Here is a 24,186-nt window from a genome sequence, read left to right on the forward strand (position 1 = left end):
ATATTTTCAACTTTTATTTCAGGTTCGGGGGTACGCATGAAGGTTTGTTAATGTGGGTAAATTACATGTTGCTGGGGTTTGGTGTACAAAGGATTTCATCATGCAGGTAGTAGCACAGTACCCAATAGATAGTTTTTGACCCTTACCCTCCTCCCATCCTTCACCCTTAAGTAGGCCCCATTGTCTATTCCCCTCTTTGTGTCCATATATACCCAATGTTTAGCTCCCACTTGTAAGTGAGAACATGCAGTATTTGGTTTTCTGTTCCTGTGTTAATTCACTTAGGATAATGGTCTCCAGCTGCATCCATGTTGCTGCAAAAGACATTTCTTTCTTATGGCTGCGTGATATTCCATGGTGTATATATACCACATTTTCTTTATCCATTCCACTGTTGATGGGCATTTAGGTTGATTCCATGTCTTTGCTATTGTGAGTAGTGCTGCAATGAATGTACACATACATGTGTCTTTATGGTAGAACAATTTGTATTCCTTTGGGTATATACACAATAATGGGATTGCTGGGTTGAATGGTAATTCTGTTTTAAGTTTTTTAAGAAATTGCCACACTGCTTTCTACAGTGGCTAAACTAATTTACATTCTTACCAGCAGTGTATAGCTGTGTATAAGCGTTCCCTTTTCTTCGCAACCTTGCCAACATCTGTTGTTTTTTTGATTTTTTAGTAATAGCCATTTTGACTGCTGTGAGATGGTATCTTATTATGGTTTTGTTTTGCATTTCTCTAATAATTAATGGTGTTGAGCATTTTTTCAGATGCTTGTTGGCTGCATGTATGTATTCTTTTGAGATGTGTCTGTTCATATCCTTTGCCCATTTCTAATGGGGTTGTTTTGTGCTTATTGACTTAAGTTCCTTATAGATTCTGGTTATTAGGCCTTTGTAGGGTGCATAATTTACAAATATTTTCTCCCATTCTGTAGGTTTTCTGTTTACTTTGTTGACATTTCTTTGGGTGTGCTGAAGCTGTTTAGTTTAATTAGGCCCCACTTGTCAATTTTTGTTTTTGTTGCAATTGCTTTAGGTGTCTTTGTTATGAAATCTTTGACAAGGCCTATATCCAGAATAGTATTCCCTAGTTTTTTTTCTAGGTTTTTTATGATCTTAGGTCTTACTTTTAAGTCTTTAATCCATCTTTGGTTGATTTTTGTATTTAATGAAAGGAAAGGTTCCAGTTTCAATCTTCTATATGGCTAGCCGGTTATCCCAGCAGCATTTATTGAATGGGGAATCCTTTCTTCATTGCTTATTATTGTCAGTTTTGTCAAAGATCAGATGGTTGTAGGTATGTGGCTATGTTTTTGGGTTCTCTAACCTGTTCCATTGTGTCTGTTGTGTCTGTTTTTGTGCCAGTACCATGCTGTTTTGGTTGTTGTAGTCTTGTAGTATAGTTTGGAGGTGGGTAGTTTGATGCTTCCAGCTTTGTTCTTTTTGCTTAGGAATGGCATTGAATTTGTAGATAGCTTTGGGAAGTATGGCCATTTTAACAATATCGATTCTTCCTACCCATGAGCATAAAATGTATTTCCATTGTTTGTGTCATCTTGATTTCTTTCAGCAGTGTTTTGTAATTCTTGTTGTAGAGATCTTTCATTTTCCCGGTTAGCTGTATACCTAGGTATTTTTGTGTGTGTGTATGGCTATTGTGAATGGAATTACATTCTTGATTTTGCTCTCAGCTTGAATGTTATTGGTGTATAGAAATGCTGCTGATTTTTGTACATTGGTTTTGTATCCTGAAACTTTACTGAAGTTGTTTGTCAGTTCTAGGAGCCTTTGGGCAGAGGCTGTGGGGTTTTCCAGGTGTAGAATCATATTGTCTGTGAAGAGAGATACTTTGACTTCCTCTTCCTATTTGGATGCATTTTATTTCTTTCTTTTGCCTGATTGCTTTGGCTAGGACTTCCAGTACTATGTTGAATAAGAGTGATGAGAGTGGGCATCCTTGTCTTGTTCCACTTCTCAGTGGGATTGGGTCTAGCTTTTGCCCATTTGGAATGATGTTGGTTGTGGGTTTGTCATAGATGGCTGTTAATATTTTGAGGTACATTCCTCTGATGCCTAGTTTCTAGAGGATTTTTAGTATGAAGGGATGTTGAATTTTATCCAGAGCTTTTTCCTGCATCTGTTAAGATGATCACATGGTTTTTGTTTTTAGTTCTGTTTATGTGATGAATCACATTTATTGATTTGTGTATGTTGCACCAACCTGTCATTCCAGGAATAAAGTCTACTTGATTGTGGTGGATTAGCTTTTTGATGTGCTGCTAGATTCAGTTTGCTAGTATTTTGTTGAGGATTTTTGTGTCTATGTTAATCAGGGATATTGGCCTGAAGTTTTCTTTTTTCATTGTATCTCTGCCAGGTTTTGGTATTTCTTTAACTCATTCTTAACTTTTATTATTTATAGGTAATGGGCTAGTTCTTAAACGTTCTGTGCCTCTGTTTCCTCGTCTATAAAATGAGAAAAATAATTGTGAAAGTAGTTCTGAGGATTAAATAGATAAATATATATAAAAGGCTTAGATAGTATTTGATATAAAGTGAGTGTTCAATAAATGTTAGCCATTTTTATTGTTATTAACTTGGTTTGGTGAATATAAATGTAACACATTAAACCATAATTGGGTTATACATTTTTTGTGGTTATGACAATAAAAAGATATTATGCTGAATTCTAGAAATGCTATTTTGATGATATGCTTTGGTAAACTCCAGGCTTTATATATCTGATAAAATCCTTAAAATTTCTTACATTGAATGCATTTGAATTACCTGTATACTCAAATTTTAGACATTACTGATCACAGATTTACATTTCTAAATGAAAAATGCAAGCTTTAGAAAGAAGTCACATAAGAATAAACAAAAATAACATCTTTTCCTCCAGCAAACTAACTTATGATTAATGCATTTTTTTCTGGATATGACTTTTATGTTATTAGAGGTTTGTGTGTGATTTTGTTATTTAAGCCTAAGTCAAGAAAACAGACTATCTTCCATTTTATGTTAGTTCTGTTAAATAAAAAATGAATAGTAAAATCTATAGCCTTTTAAACTTAAGGAAGGTTCTTGCTTATGTTTTACGTCATTGGATTTTCGTGTTGGTACTTGTCTTGGCTTCCTTTATGAATGATTTTAAGTTTCTTAAAGAATAAATACCTAGGAATGGATTTGGCAGTCATATAATTATAGCGTATGGTAAGTTGCCTATAGGGTATTTTTTTTTTGTCTTGTGTTGTTTGGATTATTTTTGGAGCCTACGGAAGGCACACTAATGAATATACATTCTCTAAGTATCTTCTTTGAACAAGCCTCTTTTAGCAAACAATTTTATATTAGAATCCTTTCATCCCCCAAGGTTTAGAGTATAAATTTAGAGGCTTAGAAAAGTAGATAACTATTTAGAAATTTGAATGCGTAAACAAATATACTTTTCAGGTTGATTTTATATCAAATCCTAATTTTCCTTGATATTTAGGTGCCTCTGACACTCCTTTAAGTTACCTCCACCCTTGACTTTCTGGATATTATGAGTCTTTCTCTCTGGTTTCTTCTTTGTCTTGTGTTGCCTTTTCCTCTTACATAAGCTCCCACTCAGAGATGACTGATTTGGTTCCTTCAGAGCAAGGACCAAGTCTTGCTCATCATTGTTTCACAAGGGAGGAGTACCATACTGGGAACATGGTTTCTCACTGAATGTTTATTGAACTGGACATCTGTTTGTGGTTCTTTACCCCTTTCTCCTAGTGCTTGGTGTGTTCATCCACTTCTAAAATCTTAGCTACAGCTACACACTGATGAGTTCCAAATTGATATGTACAGCTCTGACCCTCAATTTCTTGACTATATTTCTGACTTAAGTTCATCCTCACAATAATATACTATTTCTTTCTATTTATCTTTCTGAGACTCATATTCTTATCATGTAATTGCTTCTTAAGAACTACAGTGACTTCCAGTGGCCTCCAGTGGCTTCCAATAGCATCATAAAGTCAAACCGCCTACACCAGTCTTTCCAAAGGTTCTGTCAGCTCCATCCCTCATCTATGTCTTTTCTCAGTGTACTCTCTGTATCTGATTTCCTCTGCTCCCTCAAAGTCATATTTTCAGCTCACAGTTATCTGTCCTGTTCTTATATCCTATTGTGTTTATAGTCATAACGTCAAAATTAAGCAGCTCATTATATTCTGATTATTTTTACGTACTCATCTAGATTGTGTATCATTTTATGTCAGAACTATGTGGTACACTTCTTCTGGGTTCCTCATAGGAGCTAGCACAATTACGGCTGAATTATGAAGCTAAAAAATTACTTGTTTGACTTTTTTCAACAGTCTCCACTTGAGAATAGAGACCACAAGCTTAAACATAAATTTTTAGTTCTAGCAATCTAACGCTTGTGATAAATGCATACACGAGCTTTCAATGTGAAGTTTTTAGAGCAGCACTTCTTAAACCTTAGTGTGCATGCACATCACCTAGGGATATTGTTAAAATATGAATTCTGTTTTCATAGGACTGCAGTAGGGTTTTGGGTTCTGCCTTTTCTTGCCTTTTCTTTTTTAAATTATACTTTAAGTTCTGGGATACATGTGCAGAACGTGCAGATTTGTTACATAGGTATACATGTGCCATGGTGGTTTGCTACATCCATCAACCTGTCATCTAGGTTTTAATCCCCCCACGAATTAGGTATTTGTCCTAATGCTCTCCCTCCCTTTGCTCCCCCACCCCCTGACGGGCCCCAGTGTATGATGTTCCCCTCCCTGTGTCCATGTGTTCTTATTGTTCAACTCCCACTTATGAGCGAGAACATGTGGTGTTTGGCTTTCTGTTCCTGCATTAGTTTGCTGAGAATGATGGTATCCAGCTTCATCCATGTCTCTGCAAAGGACATGAACTCATTCTTTTTTATGGCTACATAGTATCCCATGGTATATATGTGCCACATTTTCTTTGTCCAGTCTGTCATTGATGGGCATTTGGGTTGGCTCCAAGTCTTTTCTATTGTGAATAGTGCTGCAATAAACATACGTGTGCATGTCTGTTTATAGTAGAATAATTTATAAATCTTTGGGTATGTACTCAGTAATGAGATTGCTGGGTCAAGTGGTATTTCTGGTTCTAGATCCTTGAGGAATTGCCACACTGTCTTCCACAATGGTTGAACTAATTTACACTCCCACCAACAGTGTAAAAGCATTCCTATTTCTCCACATCCTCTCCAGCATCTGTTGTTTCCTGACTTTTTAATGATCACCATTCTAACTGGTGTGAGATGATATCTCATTGTGGTTTTGATTTGCATTTCTCTAATGACCAGTGATGATGAGCTTTTTTTCATGTTTGTTGGCTGCATAAATGTCTTCTTTTGAGAAGTGTCTGTTCATATCCTTTGGCCACTTTTTGATGGGGTGGTCTTTTTCTTGTAAATTTGTTGAAGTTCCTTGTAGATTCTGGATATTAGACCTTTGTCAGATGGATAGATTTCAGGAATTTTCTCCCATTCTGTAGGTTGCCTGTTCACTCTGATGCTAGTTTCTTTTGCTGTGCAGAGCTCTTTAGTTTAATTAGATCCCATTTGTCAATTTTGGCTTTTGTTGCAATTGCTTTTGGTGTTTTAGTCATGAAGTCTTTGCTCATGCCCATGTCCTGAATGGTATTGCCTAGGTTTTTTTCTAGGGTTTTTATGGTTTTAGGTCTTATGCTTAAGTCTTTAATCCATCTTGAATTAATTTTTATATAAGGTGTAAGGAAGGGGTCCAGTTTCAGTTTTCTGCATGTGGCTAACCAGTTTTCCCAACACCATTTATTTAATAGGGAATCCTTTCAGTATTACTTGTTTTTGTCAGGTTTGTCAAAGATCAGGTGGTTGTAGAATGTGGTGTTATTTCCGATGCCTCTATTCTGTTCCATTGTCTATATACCTGTTTTGGTACCAGTAGCATGCTGTTTTGGTTAGTGTAGCCTTGTATTATAGTTTGAAGTCAGGTAGCATGATGTCTCCAGCTTTGTTCTTTTTGCTTAGTATTATCTTGGCTATATGGGATCTTTTTTGATTCCATATGAAATTTAAAGTAGTTTTTTCTAATTCTGTGAAGAAAGTTAATGGTAGCTTGATGGGAATAGCATTGAATCTATAAATTACTTTGGGCAGTATGGCCATTTTCATGATATTGATTCTTCATATCTATGAGCATGGAATCTTTTTCCATTTGTTTGTGTCCTCTCTTATTTCTTTGAGCAGTGGTTTGTAGTTCTTGAAGAGGTCCTTCGCATGCATTGTAAGTTGTATTCCTAGGTATTTTATTTTCTTTGTAGCAATTATGAATGGGAGTTTACTCATAATTTGGTTCTCTGTCTATTTTTGGTGTGAATGCTTGTGATTTTTGCACATTGATTTTGTATCTGAGACTTTGCTGAAGTTGCTTATCAGCTTAAGGAGTTTTCGGGCTGAGATGATGGGATTTTCTAAAAATGCAATTATGTCATCTGCAAACTGAGACAATTTAACGTTCTCTCTTCCTATTTGAATACCTTTATTTCTTTCTCTTGCCTGATTGCCCTGGCCAGAACTTCCAATACTATATTGAGTAGGACTGGTGAGAGAGAGCATCTTTGTCTTGTGCTGGTTTTCAAAGGGAATGCTTCCAGTTTTTGCCCATTCAGTATGATATTGGCTATGGGTTTGTCATAAATAACATTTATTATTTTGAGATATGTTCCATCAATACCTGATTTATTGAGTGTTTTTAGCATGAAGGGATGTTTAATTTTATTGAAGGCCTTTTCTGCATCTATTGAAATAATCATGTGGTTTTCGTCATTGGTTCTGTTTTTGTGATGGATTACATTTATTGATTTGTGTATGTTGAACCAGCTTTGCCTCTCAGGGATGAAGCCACCTTGATCTTGGTGGATAAGCTTTTTGATGTGCTGCTGGATTCAGTTTGCCAGTATTTTATTGAGGATTTTCGCATTGATGTTCATCAGGGATGTTGGCTTGAAATTTTCTTATTTTGTTGTGTCTCTGCCAGGTTTTGGTATCAGGATAATGCTGGCCACATAAAATGAGTTAGGGAGTAGTCTCTCTTTTTCTATTGTTTGGGATAGTTTCAGAAGGAATGGTACCAGCTCCTCTTTGTAACTCTGGTAGAATTTGGCTGTGAATCCATCTGGTACTGGGCTTTTTTGTTTGGTAGGCTATTAATTACTGCCTCAATTTCAGAACTTGTTATTGGTCTATTCAGGGATTTGACTTCTTCCTGCCTTAGTCTTGGGAGGGTGTATGTGTCCAGGAATTTATCCATTTATTCTAGATTTTCTAGTTTATTTGGTAGAGGTGTTTAAAGTATTCTCTGAAGGTAGTTTGTATTTCTGTGGGATCAGTGGTGATCTCCCGTTTATCATTTTTTTATTATGTCTCTATGCAAATAAACTAGAAAATCTTCTCTCTTTTCTTCTTTATTAGTCTGGCTAGTGGTCTATCTATTTTGTTAATCTTTTCAAAAAACCAGCTCCTGGATTCATTGATTTTTTGAAGGATTTTTCGTGTCTCTATCTCCCTGAGTTCTGCTCTGGTCTTAGTTACTTCTTGTCTTCTGCTAGCTTTTGAATTTGTTTGCTCTTGTTTCTCTAGTTCTCTCAATTGAGATGTTAGGGTCTCAATTGTAGATCATTCCCATTTTCTGATGTGGGCATTTAGATTTATAGGGACATTTATAAATTTGCCTCTAAACACTGCTTTAGCTGTGTCCCAGAGATTCTGGTACGTTGTGTCTTTGTTCTCATTGGTTTCAAAGAACTTATTTATTTCTGTCTTAATTTAGTTATTTACCTAGTAGTCATTAAGGAGCAGGTTGTTCAGTTTCCATGTAGTTGTGCAGTTTTGAGTGGGTTTCTTAATCCTGAGTTCTAATTTGATTGCAGTGTGGTCTGAGAGACTGTTTGTTATGAATTCCATTCTTTTGCATTTGCTGAGGAGTGTTTTACTTCCAATTATGTGGTCAGTTTTAGAATAAGTGTGATGTGGTGCTGAGAAGAATGTATATTCTGTTGATTTGGAGTGTAGAGTTCTGTAGGTGTCTATTAGGTCTGCTTAGTCCAGAGCTGAGTTCAAGTCATGAATATCCTTGTTAATTTTCTGTTTCGTTGATCTGTCTAATATTGACAGTGGGGTGTTAAAGTCTCCCACTATTATTGTATGGGAGTCTAAGTGTCTTTGTTCATCTCTAAGAACTTGCTTTATGAATTTGAGTGCTCCAGTATTGGGTGCATATGTATTTAGGATCGTTAGCTCTTCTTGTTGCATTGATCCCTTTACCATTAAGTAATACCTTTCTTTGTCTTTTTTGATCTTTGTTGGTTTAGAGTCTGTTTTATCAGAGATTAGGATTGCAACCTCTGCTTTTCTTTGCTTTCCATTTGCTTGGTAAATATTCTTCCATCCCTTTATTTTGAGCCTATGTGTGTCTTTGCACATGAGATGGGTCTCCTGAATATAGCACAACAATGGGTGTTGGCTCTTTGTCAAATTTGTGAGTCTGTGTCTTTTAATTGGGGCATTTAGTGCATTTCCATTTAAGGTTAATATTGTTAGGTGTGAATTTGATCCTGTCATCATGATGCTAGCTGGTTATTTTGCACATTAGTTGTTGCAGTTTCTTCATCGTGTCATTGGTCTTTATATTTTGATACGTTTTTGCAGTGGCTGGTACTGGTTTTTCCTTTCCGTATTTAGTGCTTCCTTCAGGAGCTCATGTATGACAGGCCTGGTGGTGACAAAATCTCTCAGAATTTGCTTGTCTAGAAAGGATTTTAATTCTCCTTTGCTTATGAAGCCTAGTTTGGCTGGTATGAAATTCTGGGTTGAAAATTCTTTTCTTTAAGAATGTTGAATATTGGCCCCCACTGTCTTCTGGCTTATAGGGTTTCTGCAGAGAGATCCGCTGTTATTCTGATGGGTTTCCCTTTGTAGGTAACCTGACCTTTCTCTCTGGCTGCCCTTAACATTTTTTCTTTCATTTCAACCTTGGAGAATCTGAAGATTATGTGTCTTGGGGTTACTCTTCTCGAAGAGTAGCTTAGTGGTGTTCTCGTATTTCCTGAATTTGAATATTGGCCTGTCTTGCTATGTTGGGGAAGTTCTCCTGGATAATATCCTGAAGTGTGTTTTCCAGCGTGATTCCCTTCTCCCCGTCACTTTCAGCTACACCAATCAATCTTAGGTTTGGTCTTTTCACATGGCCCCATATTTCTCGTAGGCTTTGTTCCTTTTCATTCTTTTTTCTCTGATCTTGTCTTCACACTTTGTTTCATTAAGTTGATAATCAATCTCTGATATCCTTTCTTCTGCTTGATTCATTTGGCTAATGATCTTTTTGTATGTTTCACGAAGTTCTCATGTTGTGTCTTTCAGCTCCATCAGGTCATTTATGTTCTTCTCTAAACTGGTTATTCTAGTTAGCAGTTCCTGTAACCTTTTATCAAGGTTCCTAGCTTCTTTGCATTGGGTTAGAACATACTCTTTTAGCTCTGAAGAGTTTGTTACTACCCACCTTCTGAAGCCTACTTCTGTCAATTCGTCAGACTCATTCTCTGTCCAGTTTTGTGCCCTTGCCTGAGAGGAGTTGTGATCATTTGGAGGAGAAGAGGCATTCTGGTTTTTGGAATTTTCAGCATTTTTGTGCTGTTTTTGCTCTTCTTCGTGGATTTATCTACCTTTGATCTTTGATGCTGATGGCCTTTGGATGGGGATTTTGTGTGGACGTCTTTTTTGTTGATGTTGATGTTATCACTTTCTTTTTGTTAGTTTTCCTTCTAACAGTCAGGGCTGTCTTCTGCAGGTCTGCTGACGTTTGCTGGAGGTTTACTCCAGACCCTGCTTGCCTGGGTATCACCTGCGGAGGCTGCAGCACAGCAAAGATTGCTGCCTGCTCCTTCCTCTGGAAGCTTCATCCCAGAGGGGCACCCATCTGATGCCAGCCGGAGCTCTCCTGTATGAAGTGTCTGTCGACCCCTACTAGGAAGTGTCTCCCGGTCAGGAGGCACAGGGGTCAGGGACCCACTTGAGGAGGCAGTCTGTCCTTTAGTGGAGCTTGAGCGTTCTGCTGCAAGATCTGCTGCTCTCGTCAGAGCTGGCAGGCACAAACATTTAAGTCTGCTGAAGCTGTGCTCACAGCCACCCCTTCCCCCAGGTGCTCTGTCCCAGGGAGATGGGAGTTTTGTCTATAAGCCCCTGACTGTGGCTGCTGCCTTTCTTTCAGAGATGTCCTGCCCAGTGAGGAGGAATCCAGAGAGGTAGTCTGGCCACAGCTACTTTACCATGCTGTGATGTGTTCCGCCCAGTCCAAACTTCCCAGTGGCTTCCTTAACACTGTGAGGGGAAAACCATCTACTCAAGCCTCAGTAATGGCAGACGGCCCTCCCCCAACCAAAGTCAATCATCCCAGGTTAACTTCAGACTGCTGTGCTGGCAGCGAGAATTTCAAGCCAGTGGTTCCTAGCTTGCTGGGCTCCATGAGGGTGGGACCCGCTGAGTGAGACCACTTGGCTTCCTGGCTTCAGCTCCCTTTTCAGAGAAGTGAACAGTTTTGTCTTGCTGGGGTTCCAGGTGCCTCTGGGGTATGAAAAAAAGACTTCTGCAGCTAGCTTGGAGTCTGCCCAAACAGCTGCCCAGTTTTGTGCTTGAAACCCGGGGCCCTGGTGTTGTAGGCACATGAGGGAATCTCCTGGTCTGTGGGTTGCAAAACCCGTGAGAAAATCGTAATATCTGGGCTGGATAGCACAGCCCCTCATGGCTTCCCTTGGCTAGGGGAGGGAGTTCCCTGGTTCCCTGGCCCCTTGCACTTCGTGGGTGAGGCGATGCCCCACCCTGCTTCTGCTCACCCTCTGTGGGCTGCACCCACTCTCTAACCAGTCCTAGAGAGATGAACTGGGTAATTCAGTTGGAAATGCAGAAATTACTCACCTTCTGCATTGGTCTCGGTGGGAGCTGCAGACCAGAACTGTTCCTATTCAGCCATCTTGCCAAATCCCCCAGGTTCTGCCTTTTCAATAAGCTACTAGATAGTGCTCCATGTCTATGCTCCATGTCTATGGACCATATTTTGAGTAGTAAGGATGTAGAACATTTTACTTTCTTTAACAACCTGATTTTAGTTATTTTTGAAATTATTCTCTTCTTCTGCATAGTCAAATTTAAGTTACATTCAGAAAAAAGAAAGTTTTGCTGACAATATAATGTCAAACATGACATGTTCCCATTGGATATATCATTACTGTTAAAGATGTTTGTTTATGGTATCATTTTAAGTAGTAAGACAAAGATTCTGTGAAGCTTTATTTTTCATTTTGTATATGGAAAAAATATTTGCACATTTCTATCAAAAGCATCAAAAATCTTGTTCATGTGTCAGCATCTCTACAAACATTTTCCAATGTATGGTGGTGATCTTTGTTCACATTATTGTTTCATTCATTTAATAAAACAAATTTAGGGGCCTATTAAATATAAAGCATGCCAGTAAAGACATATCTACTGTTTATACTCCATATTAAGACAGATTTCTCTAAGAAAATTCTAAGGTTTTGATGGTGGGGACGATGCCTTATATTTCTTGTTATTCTTTCCAAGACATTTTGCAGAATGCTGGGCATTTAGTGAACTCAATAACTACTTGTTAGTATTTTCTCCTGTTACTCTCATTTTCTTTTGTAGTAGAGAAAACATAGCATTCATCATTGTCGTTTCAAATAGTGATTGTGCAGAAAATATTTCAAGTAGAGTATTTGTCTTAACTCTGAGTCCTGGCAAGAGGAAACTATAATCTTTTGTTTATGTTTAATTGTAGAGAAATAATATCAACTAATAAATAATGGACAAGGCCAGAATCTAATAAAAGACGTACCATAGTTTCTTTTCAAATGATATTTTTCTGTCTCTCTAGTTCTTCATTTCTATGAAAGACAAATCATAACAGGACCAATTTACTTGCAAAATAAGTTTTAATCGTAGTATGTTTGGCTTGATTATTTGCATAACATGCAGCAAGAATAATTATTGTTCATATAGGCTCTTTTATGTTGGCTTTGTTGTAACTTTTTCATAATGTCAGGTTAGACCTTTTAAAAGCGTCTTGAGGTTAGCCAAGCTAAGGATTTATATGTGTCTGCAAATACCTATATGAATTGGGTTAATTTCTCTCTTCTTGAGGTTCTAAAATAACTTGGGGTTCCTAGGCCTGTCAGAAAATGATGTGCTTTACTTACTACAGGTGACAAACATTGTAAAGGAATTGCATAAACAAGGTGTCAGGCCAGTCTGTATGAGAGGCTTTGGTCAGCTCTATAATGTCAACTTAAATTCCCCAGAGAAGTCCAGTCATATCTGTAAATATTTCATCCTAGTCAAAGCTGTGGTAAAATAACCAGCGTCTCCAACTGTGTCCTGTTACAACAGAAAATAAATTCTTATTGAACTTATGCAAATAGCTATATTGCCATAATTTAAGAATACTCACAAATGATTTTTAAATTCTGGACAAATCAGATAGGAAGAATTATGCCTTAAATTTTGCCCACAAGAGCATACTTTACTCAATTTGTTGTAAGCTATAAATAGCTCAAAAGAAAGAAATGTTTTCTTTTCTTTTTTTTCTTTTTCTTTTCCTTTTTTTTTTTTTTATTTTTTTGAGATGGAGTTTCACTCTTATTGCCCAGGCTGGAGTGCAGTGGTGCAATCGTGGCTCCCCACAACCTCCGCCTTCTAGGTTCTAGCAGTTCTCCTGCTTCAACCTCCCAAGTAGCTGGGATTACAGGCATGCGCCACCACACCTGGCTAATTTTGTATTTTTAGTAGAGATGGGGTTTCTCCACGTTGGTCAGGCTGGTCTCGAATTCCTGACCTCAGGAGATTGGCCTGCCTCGGCCTCCCTATTTGCTGGGATTACAGGCATGAGCCACTGCGCCTAGCAGAAATGTTTTCTTGACTTTAGAAAACAAAACATAAAGAAGCCCAATGTTTCAAACAAAAAAGTCATAAGAAAACATTTCAGCCTTCTATTAGTTCAGTCCCATGCAGTTAACTCCTGTGCTGCCTGGTATTGGGTCAGCAATCCTCACGAACACATCTGCTCACCAGTGAGAATCCCGGAAGTTTTCTCTCTAGTCTGATGGCACAATCTCCAAAGTAATAAGAAACCTGCCTTCAAGAGCAGCTGTCAGAGTCCTTTCCACAAACTTCCTGAAGGAAGCAAGTTGTGGACTGCAGCTGATTATAAAGTGCATTTTGGGAAGAATCAAAGTAAAACAATAATTGTCTGTGCATGACAAAAGTCTTAGACTAGCCATGGTTAAAGACACAATAGATAAGGAAATTTGATTATTTCTGTGGCATACAATAATTTAATGTAATAGTCATAATTATTCCTGATAACATAGATTAAGACATACCAGAATTATATGAATCTTATATAATTTTGGAACACATATTAATGACACATTCATATAAAAATAACTCAAAATTAAACACCATTTCGTATTTGACAATGATTCTGGTATAATTTTAACATACCAACGAAGATGAATATGTCTGTCTCGGACTTCAGGAGACCTAATATCCAAAAAGTTAATTTGAGGCCAAAAGACTGAATTTAGAATTTGGAAAGGTTATCAAATATCAAAGGCTTAAAGCACTTGATATCGCAAGATAGAGTCACAGATAACTGTAAAATTAGTCATTTATTTAACCAAAGTGATAATTCAAATATTTTAAAAAGCAAAAACCTTTACTCTTTGGTAGAGAGGAGACTCAGTTTCCTAAATAATCTTAAAACTTATGGAATACTATGCAGCCATAAAAAATGATGAGTTCGTGTCCTTTGTAGGGACATGGATGAAACTGGAAAACATCATTCTCAGTAAACTATCGCAAGGACAAAAAACCAAACACCGCATGTTCTCACTCATAGGTGGGAATTGAACAATGAGAACTCATGGACACAGGAAGGGGAACATCACATTCCGGGTACTGTTGTGGGGTGGGGGGTGGGGGGGGCGGGGACAGCATTAGGAGATATACCTAATGCTAAATGACGAGCTAATGGGTGCAGGAAATCAACATGGCACATGGATACATATGTAACAAACCTGCACATTGTGCACATGTACCCTAAAACCTAAAGTATAAAAAAAAAAAAAAAACTTAATAAAGACAGCTAAAAAGGTAAATTTAATCTGTCTCCCTCTTCCCTTTTTTTGTTGCCGTATACTCAAAAGGTAAATAAAAATCTTTTACTATCTCTTAATATTACACAAAAAGCTTGTTCAAAAGAGAAAACCAAATTTTACCTTTACATTGTGCATTATTAACACTAAAGTTAATTTTAAGAAATATATCCAATTTTAATTAGTTTGATCACAAGGTAAGATCTTTGTAAACTTTTTGTAACCTTTTACAATATTTACCATTCTTTTTTCCAACTTTTTATGTCTTCTAATAAGAACCTTATGAAAGTGTCAACTGAAGGGTGGTTTTGGCCCCAGGCAGCAGAGAGTCATGGTTGACCTGATGTCATTCTTGGACAGCTCTGGGCAATCTCTGTGTGACTGCTCTATTTTCTGCTACTCAGGCTAGCATGTCTAGCTTTCTTTTCTGTGTCTTTTCTCTACTTTTTCTTCAGTTCAGTCATCATTTCTACTTCCTCATATGTTCAGCTTGTTTTTACCTGGTCAGCTGCTACTCTTCCTTATATCCTTTACATGTTTATTCACCCTCAGATCTTACTGCAAAACACTTTAAAAAATCGGTATTTTATGGTTCAAATTTGAGAGAGAATTGAATAGAATATAGTTCGTTTTTTCTGCCAGCATTGAAGTCCCTTTGCCCATAAATGAATGCGCTGCCTTGGGACCTAAACCGTGGCTGCCTGAGGCTATGGTATCAGCAGAGACTTTGTGTGGGATAATTACCCTTAAAAGGGGCTGGGGCTATGACAGGTGCTGAGACTGACATATCAAGTATAATTATATACTTCCTTGACAGGCGCTGACAGTTTCTGTTTCAGAGTCATTTTGGGGCATATTCTGTATTAAAGCTTTTAGTATCTGAGAATAAAGGTTTTTGAGGAGCCCATGTGGCACATTGATGTTGACCTTTTTCCTCCAGCTTTGTTGTCATTATTACTATGTTGCTTAGCAACTCTGTGGCATTATTTCTAAACCTAATATTAACTTGAAATACATTAGAAATGGAAAGTATAGAAATGTGACTTTTAGGTATATTGCTATTGTTACAAATTACTGTCAGCATAGCATGATATTATAAGACAAACCATACAAGATAGAATATTTCTTGACTTTTCAGATTTAATATAAAGGATGAAACTAACATTGAGGCACTTTAATTAATAGCAATAAAATATAATGGCAATAGAAAGCCTTTCAATCAGCTTTTCACATCCCTTAATCTAAATAACTTTTCCCAAGAGGAAGAGCAAAACAAAACCCTGAATTATGTATTTTTCCCTCTTTGAAAATTATGCAGAAAGGCAGAAAAGTATGACATTATTTTTTTGGGCAGTACAATGCCATAATCATCTTAATGACCCTTATTATTTTGCAAAAGGATTGTTTAAAAAGCAGCAAAAGCTCCCAGCATCTATGAAGGAAAAATGGGTTACAGAGGGATATATTAATTACTCCATCTATACCATTCATTAAAAACCTATCCTCTAGGCACTATAATACTTATTAACAAGGCAGAAAGAATTTAGCCAAAATAAGAGATGAATTGAGCTAGTTTTCATATTGCCAGTGTTGTGAAAAACTAAGTGCGGAGAATTTACATCAAAACCTCTATGATCATTAGGCAAGGTGGTTTACACCTCTAATCCCAGCACTTTGGGAGGCTAAAATGAATGGCTCGCTTGAGCCCAGTAGTTTGAGACCAGCCTGGGTAAACATAGTGACACCCTGCCTCTACAAAAAAATTTTAAAAATTGGTCAAGTGTGGTGGCACACAGCTATAGTCTCCTAGCTACTCAGGAGGCCAAAGTGGAAGAATTGTTTGAGCCTGGAAAGTTGATGCTGCAGTGAGTCATGATCATGTCACTGCGCTCCAGCAGCCTGGGTGACAGGGCAACACCCCATCTGAAAAACAACAACAACAACAAAAACAAAAAACAAACTGTATTATTGCCAAACTTTTCTAAGACAGAGGCTCACTGTCACCCAGGCTGGAGTGCTGGAGTGCAGTGGCGTGGTCTCAGCTTACTGCAACTTCAGCCTCCCAGGTTCAAGCGATTCTCTTGCCTCAGCCTCCCGAGTAGCTGGGACTACAGGCGCATGCCACCACGCCTGGCTAATTTTTGCAATTTTAGTAGCAAAAATTAGTAGAGACTGGGTTTTGTCATGTTCACCAGGCTGGTCTTGAACTCCTGATTTCAAGTGATCTGCCCACCTCGGCCTCCCAAAGTGCTGGGATTACAGGCGTGAGCCACTGTGCCTGGCCTATGATTGCCAGACATTTAATGACTTTTTCTTACGGTGAAAATAAACCCTGACCCATATGTCTCAAAATGGAAAAAGATTCAGGAAATGTGTGTGAGCCTTTGAAAATTGAACATTGAATCCAAAGAGAAATGTCACATTTCTTCCTTTCCTTTTAATGAAATCTCTACTGTCCACAATCAGTGAAAGGGCTCTTAGAGCAGTAGCTTTTAACTTTGGGGGAGATTAGGACGACTTTGAAAATTTGACAAGAAGCGTTTACTTTCTTCCTAGAAAAATGGTAAGTATATGAGTTGATGAATATGTTAGTTTTATTTAATTATTTCACATTATATACATATAACATCCCATTGTATCTCATAAATATATGCAATTATAACTTGCCAATTAAAACTGTTAAAGAACCAGATGTAAACGATATTTTATAATGAAATTTCCAGAGTCAGTACAACTGAAGAAACCTATCCATTAAACTGGGGGAGAAAGTTAGTAACTTTGATTCTTAAGAGTGACTTAGTGGATGCAGTGGGGAGTTGCCAAGGAAAGGGGTCTATCCAGAGGTGGAAGTATGTCATTTAGAGTAGAAAGACTAAATAGTGTTCCTTGAATTTAGGGATTCCCTATCATCTAAAGTTGTCTTTTCTCCTCAACCACTTCTAGACCTTTCCTAATTTCTTTACAAGTGGCATCAAGACAAACAAAACAGATTAGGGATTTGAACTCTGATCCTTCTCTTATTTAGCAAAGCGATCTTAGATAATCAATTAATCCCTCTTCATCTCAGTTTCCTCATCTGTAAAATGGAAATAATACCTAATTCAAAAAGTTTTCATAAGAACTAAATTGGATAGTATATGTAAAATTCAAAGCAAGCTTTCAAATAATACACATTATTTTATTTACTAACAAATACCAAAGTTTTGTATCTATTTGAATTCTAACTTATAGACAAATAATTATTCAGCCAGAAATATCCTTTAAATAAAACAAAAGACATGTCTCAAATGAATATTTTTTAAAGATTTTCCTAAGTGACATATTGTTTTGTTGATTATTTATTGATAAATAAAATGATAATGGTTGGTACATTTGAGCTATAGAAATAAAATGGTAAACTTGGCTGGAACAAAATTTTAACAGAGATATTATAGGTGTTTAAAGATTGAGCTATCCTACTATATTTCTATAAAATTCTTCACATTATTAGTTAAAAATGACTTTTTATTTTAGAGGTAAGCTGTTTTTCAGTTCTAATGCAATCCATTGTCAATATTTAAGATTTCTTAATAAAAATAACTAAAAATAATATAGGTTGTATATATTCGTATTAATAAAATATTTTTGACATTTCAGAGTGTAGATGATTCAGCTATATCTGTCATTGCCCAGAACAAGAAATGCTTTGACAACGATATTGTTTGTTCTAAAAGTGTTTTGATTTCAGTTGGGGACACTGAAATTTACCTGAATGATACTCCTTACAAACAGGTTAGTGAATTATTTCTTTCAGGATCATTTGAACTTGTCCTGAGGATACTGAAAATAGAATAGAAATGATTTGATCTACTTCTCTCTGTAAATGGTTATGAGGTCTATGTTGTTTTTTCTTTTCATTTTATGTGGCTTCAGTAAATTGTGCTTGACTTCTCTCTTCTTACTTCCCTTCTCCATATTCCAATTTGTTCTTCTTGCTTTCATTCCCATAGTTGCCATTTGGGCCCTTGCAACCCCCACCTATTGCCTTAATTACTTCAGTGGCTTCCAGGCTAGACTCTTGGCTTCTAGTTTTAGTCTTTCCCCTCTAATTCATCCTCACATACTGCAGCATAGGTAGTTTTATTTGTATATGTCTTTTTTTTTTTTTTTTTTTTTTGAGACAGAGTCTCACCCTGTTGACCAGGCTGGAGTACAGTGGCATGATCTCAGCTCACTGCAACTTCTGCCTCCCGGGTTCAAGCAATTCTCTTGCCTCAGCCTCCTGAGTAGCTGGGATTACAGATGCACACCACCATACCAGGCTAATTTTTGTATTTTCAGTAGAGATGGGATTTCACCATGTTGGTTAGGCTGGTCTCAAACTCCTGACCTCAGGTGATCCACCTGTCTTGGCCTCCCAAAGTGCTGGGATTACAGGCATGAGCCACCGCATCCAGCCTTGTATATGTACATTTTTGATGGAAATCTAATATGTCACTCTGGTTCTTCAAGACTTTGAGACGCCTTCCCACTGCTCCTCCGAGGCCTTGCCAATCTGGCTGTTACCCACCTCTCCTGCCTGCTCTTTCATTACTTTCTGCTTCAAGCCCACATTCCAGAAGGTGGAGCATCTTATTAGTCCTTCATTACTATTATCACTTCTTCCTGGATCTGTCTTTCCATTTAATTTATTCTTATGCAATATGTCTTATCATACCTCCTCCAGGGAGCTCCTCCTCAAGCACCCTGTTAGAATGTGTATCATACTTTAATGAAACTACTTGTGAGCTTGTCTTCCCCAGTTGTCTCCAAGTTCTTGTTTATTGTATCCTTGGAGCCTGCCCAGTTTAAAAGAATGAATAAATTTCATTCATTCATTCATCTCATACATTCTTTTATAATGTTTACTGAATATCAAAACATGTGCTAATTATTGGGGCTATAACAGTGAAATAACACTGTGCTTGCCTTTAAGAAGTTTCTGCTCAGGCGAGGGATACATTAAGGTAAATAAGGATGCACATGGTAAATAAGGCAGCATGGTGTCCTATGGTAGGAATTTATGTAGCATAATATGGGAACTCCCGGGAAGAGCACCTAAAGAGACCTGGGGTGCTTAGGGTGATTGTTAAGAGCATAGACTTTAGAGTCACTCAGCACTAACTCGGACCCTCTGTTCCATTACCTGCTTGCTCTGTAACTTTGGGCAGGTTTACTTAACCTCTCCAAGCTGCAGCTTTTCCATCTGTAAATTTGGGAAGATTTTAGAACCTAATTCTTTAGTTTGTGTGAGGATTGAAATGAAAATATAAATTAATGGATTTGAAGAAATGATTCATCTTACCCTCCCTATTTCTGAAGGCTCAGAAGACATGCTCTGGAGGAAATGATTTGCACTGAGTCTTAAAGGATGAGTAGACATTAGCCAGGTGAAGAGAGGGAGTAGGGTGGCAATCAGTACAGACGAATAAACCCACTCAGTAGAGCAGAGCTGAGAGATGAAATGGCATGTTTGGATAGCTGCAGGTGGTTTAGATTGGTGGAAGCACAATATATGGGACAGTGGATGGAGGGAGTGGAAAAGTGACTCAGGGAGGAGTGTCCTGATCAGCTGCCATTCAGGGAGCATGGGGTAAAGGCAATAGATGAGGGGGCTGAGTTCAGACTATGGAGGCTCTTGAATGGTACAAGATACTTGAACCTAATTTTATAGGCAAGAAATTTTAGAGTTAGAAAGTACATAATTTGACAAATGGGCTTTAAAAACTGACCTATATTCTGAGATTTTTTGAATAGTGTTTCTCTCAGTTTGGTCTATTCATTAACTGTTTGGTTAATGAAAAGACCAGTTTGGTCTATTCATTCCAAATATTCATTAAAATCATATGGAATTTTTCTTGTAAGCGCTGGTTTCTGGGCCCTACTTCAGTAATTGGAATGGCTGATGCTGAAAACAAAATTGACATTTTCAATGGTACTTGAAATTCTTGTGCACACTAAAGTTTGAGAACAGTTACCTTAAAATATAACTGTGTTTCAGTCAGAAACATTGAAACTAACAGGGCAGCAATCAACCTTTGGGCAAAACAGAGTTTCTACAATCATGTTTACATGTTTTTAAAGTAATTACAGCAGTTTGTCATAACCACCAACCAGATATTCATTTATAGGTGAAGGTTATTTCTAAGAACAAGGATGTTAAAAAAGAAACAAGAGAAAATAGTAAATGCTCTTATAAAGACAGTATGACACATCTTTGAAGTGGTGATTGCAACTCCACATAACTTTCAACTTCCAATTTTCACTTGTATGTAGGTGTTAATGAATCTCCTTTATATAAATTGTATGACATAAGATTAAGTCATAAAAACAGTTTGACCCTAAAGAAATCCCCTGCAATATTTTTTCTTAAACATCGAAAGTGAAAAATAAGCACTGTTTATTTTATGGTGGATGGACCACCCATCCAGGAAAAGAAAAAAAATACCTCTGTTATTTTTATATGTAAATGCACAATTCTAATTTTATCAAATGTATAAGATATAAATATTTTATTAATTTATTTAAGCTGTACTTTAAATATTTTAATTCTCCATAGTTCTAACGTATCTTGCTAACATCACTAGAGTTTGTTTAAAGTGCTCTAATTCTCATCTGAAGTGGAGATCTCTATTTTGGACAATTCATAATACCTCACTGTTCTAATGAGAAGCATTATTTAAAAATCTGAAAAGTAAGGCGTATGGCAACTCCCTTTGACCATAGAGGATTTTCTTGTAGTAAACTGTCCTATCTAATGAAAATGAAGGATTTCACGTCTAAAGACAAATAGAAAAGATGTGCTTTTGTATCAGGATAACTGATGCAAAACCAAACTGAGCAAAAGAGAAACAGGTCAAAGACAAACAAGATGATAGAAAGATACTAAAAAGTGCAGTGAAAACAATAGAATTGGTTTCTGTGGCAGAGACTGACTTGGGGACAGGGCAAGCTATGCAATTTGTTCAAAACAGGGAAAAAGTTTCATTTTCTTGTTTCATGTTCTGTCTTGATGTGTCATGCTGTCTTTTTTTTTTTTTTTTTTTAAATCATCATTTAATGCCATGCTCACTCAAGCATAGGGATAGTCCTGGGGTGAGAGCACACCCTGTCAGTGCTGAGGGCCTTCCTTGCCTCATTAACTCCGACTTGGTACTTGGGTATGCTTGCCTAAGTCCAACTCATCCTGCCTCTGTGCTGCAAGTGGAGCGTAGCAGTGGTCTCTGGGTGGCTGCAGAGAAGCAGGCATCTGAGAATCAATCCAGGGAGATTGGGCGGACAGCAGGAGATGTGAGCCAAAGCTTCAAGGCCCAGACGCATAATTCTTTGTCTCATTGAACTTCACTGACAAAACACGAATTCACAGGTAAAATTAGAATTTCAAGATGGCAATTACAGAGCATTAAACCCCAAGAGGGGGCCCACTTCTGAGCAAGGGACGGTCCTTGCTCAGAAGAGCATTGTGCTGTCTTAAATGCCTACAATCTGACCCATCTTGAGGATGAAAGTTCTACTGGGGCAATCAGGGAAGGCCTCACAGAGGAGGGAGCATATGGGTCACAATTGATGGGAATGAGGCCATTACACCAAGATCTGGAGAACAGAGTTCCTACCAGGAGGAACACCAAGCGCACAGGACTTGAAATGGGTAAAAGCTTAGGTAAATTTGAAGAACAGAAAGAGAGCCAGCATAGCTGAAGCTTAGTCAGTGAGGGTGGGGATTGGGAAGTGGAAGGATATGAGATCAGAGAGAGCCAGTTAACAACACATATGGTTATATATAATATATACTGTTCTATACAATATATTGTGCACCTGTTTTAAGTATGACCTTGGTCTAGGAGACTGAAAACTCCTTATGGATATGACTAAATTTATTTCATTTTCCCTTTGAAATATTTATTAAAAAGTCTACTGTAGTGTAGTATTTTCAAACTATGCTTTTGTTATTACTTGAAGGTTAAAAGTAACCAAAGAATTTCATATCTCCTTCACAATTTTTATTTTGCCTCTGGCTAAATTTGTCTTACTTACTTTGATGTTAACTGTGCATTTTTGAAGTTATTATATGAGTTAATTTCAAGGTCAGATTCAATATAGCCATGTGTTGCCCTTGCTTATAAAGAATATTGTATATTCCTACTTTACAATAAAAGTTCTCTAACATTTCCCGATATGTTCCATCTCTCATTTCTCTCTGCTTTATCCTTTCTACTGCCTAAATTATCTTCTTTTAATACACAACCATGGTCTAATACTTCCCTGTTTGAAAGCTTTTATTGACTACATTTTGCACCTGTGATAATTAGTCTAGATAACTTGGTTGCAAAGGTCTCAGGCTATGATCCATCATGCGATTCATGCTCTAGCCTTTTGGTACTCTCCTTAGTTCTGAATAAATCTTTGACTTTCCTGTCCCTAAGTCTTGATTCAAGCCATTTCTTTTGTTTGGAAGGATTTCTTCTCCATTCTCATTCCCAAACCCCTATACCTTGCTGTGCATAACCTCTTGCAGATCAGTTCACACCCACCCCTTGCAAGAAGCCTTCTGGAGTCCCTTTGATGGTAATTCACCGCTTGCCGCCCCCCTACACATATACGGTAGTTCCCCCTTATCCATGAGGGTTAGGTCCCAAGACCTCCAGTGGATGCCTGAAACCATAGATAGTAGCAGACCCAATTGCCATCAATCAGAACACGTTTCTGTTCATGCCTTTTACCCACAAATTTAATGCCTTTTCCATCTTAACTAAGCACTTACCATGCGCTGTGGCTGTCAGTTTGGCAGTTTAATGTGCAGCAGCAAAACTAGCTGAATTTCTTTTCCCTTCTTCACAATTTCACAGATAGAAGATTCATTCTTACCATAGATCTTAGCAACCGCAGCATACAGTTTTTTTTTCTTTCTTGTTAAGTTGACAACTTTCCCCTTTTCACTTAAAGGAAGTACTTCACAGCTTCTTTTTGCCTGAATTGGGAAGGCAATGTCTCCTACCAAACTTAATGATTCTGATTTTCAAGACATATTTAATGAAGTCAGTAGACTATTTCCATGCTATCATTAACTACTCAGAAACATGCACAGGACCAAATTTCTCTCTTTTGCAGGCAAGGTCATACCTGTTTTAGTTCTGTCATATTTATTCATCACAGATGTAAAATTTCTGATTCGGCAGGGATATCACTTAATGTCTTCTGTGTCCATTCCCTTGTTTTGCTCTTCCCCACATGTAACTGAAATATCTTTTCCCTTTGCCCATTTATCCATGTGGGGTCCATCTGCTAGTTTGTGTCTGGTAATCAGTATTTACGTATTTCCTATTTTGTGCAATTGTTTTGTCTTTTCTTACAGAATTCAGAAAAGGCATGACCAAGCAACAATATTAGTACATAGATAGTTGTTGGCAAATATTAGCTAAACTAATTTGATATATTTTGGTTAGAGAAATTACTACTCACCTTGTTTCTTTTCTTTTTTTAAGAAACAATCAGGTTTTTTTCTGGAAAACAAATCTACCTACCAGCTTTGGAAGGCTGGTTACTATATAGTAGTATACTTTCCAGAGAAAGATATCACTATTCTTTGGGATAGGAAGACAACTATTCATATCAAAGTTGGGCCACAGTGGAAGGTAGGTCAACCTAAGCTCCAAATGAGATGTAATGAATAAAATCACATTTAGTTTTTGATGTTTGATGAAAATAAAATGATTAATGTTTTCCTTTAAGAACTAGGTTATATTTCCAGAATTACTAACTCATACCCTTGTGAAAAAGAACTTCACCAACTAAGTACAGTGTTTGTGTACAGTTCTTTTTGACTTTAATCTTGCAGTATCCAGTTTTCCAGGATTACTTAAGCCAGCTTTCTTCTTCTCTTTTCCTTCAGCTTAATTATGTGATTTGTTCATAATGCA

At 37.3% G+C, this 24,186-nt stretch overlaps 1 protein-coding gene across 2 annotated transcripts in view; it reads left to right on the plus strand.

The window, feature by feature from the left end:
• OTOGL (otogelin like) overlaps nucleotides 1-24,186 on the plus strand; it is a 269,944-nt gene that overhangs the window by 165,282 nt on the left and 80,476 nt on the right. The window contains exons 30-31 of one of the 2 annotated variants that reach the window (XM_032761833.1): nucleotides 17,888-18,022; nucleotides 23,752-23,901. In XM_032761833.1, the coding sequence (XP_032617724.1) occupies nucleotides 17,888-18,022; nucleotides 23,752-23,901 (285 nt within the window). The remainder of the gene's footprint in view (nucleotides 1-17,887; nucleotides 18,023-23,751; nucleotides 23,902-24,186) is intronic. The other variant, XM_032171665.1, reaches the window with a different exon arrangement.

The sequence above is a fragment of the Hylobates moloch genome, unplaced genomic scaffold (assembly GCF_009828535.3).
Source record: "Hylobates moloch isolate HMO894 unplaced genomic scaffold, HMol_V3 SCAFFOLD_12, whole genome shotgun sequence".
Lineage (NCBI taxonomy): Eukaryota > Metazoa > Chordata > Mammalia > Primates > Hylobatidae > Hylobates > Hylobates moloch.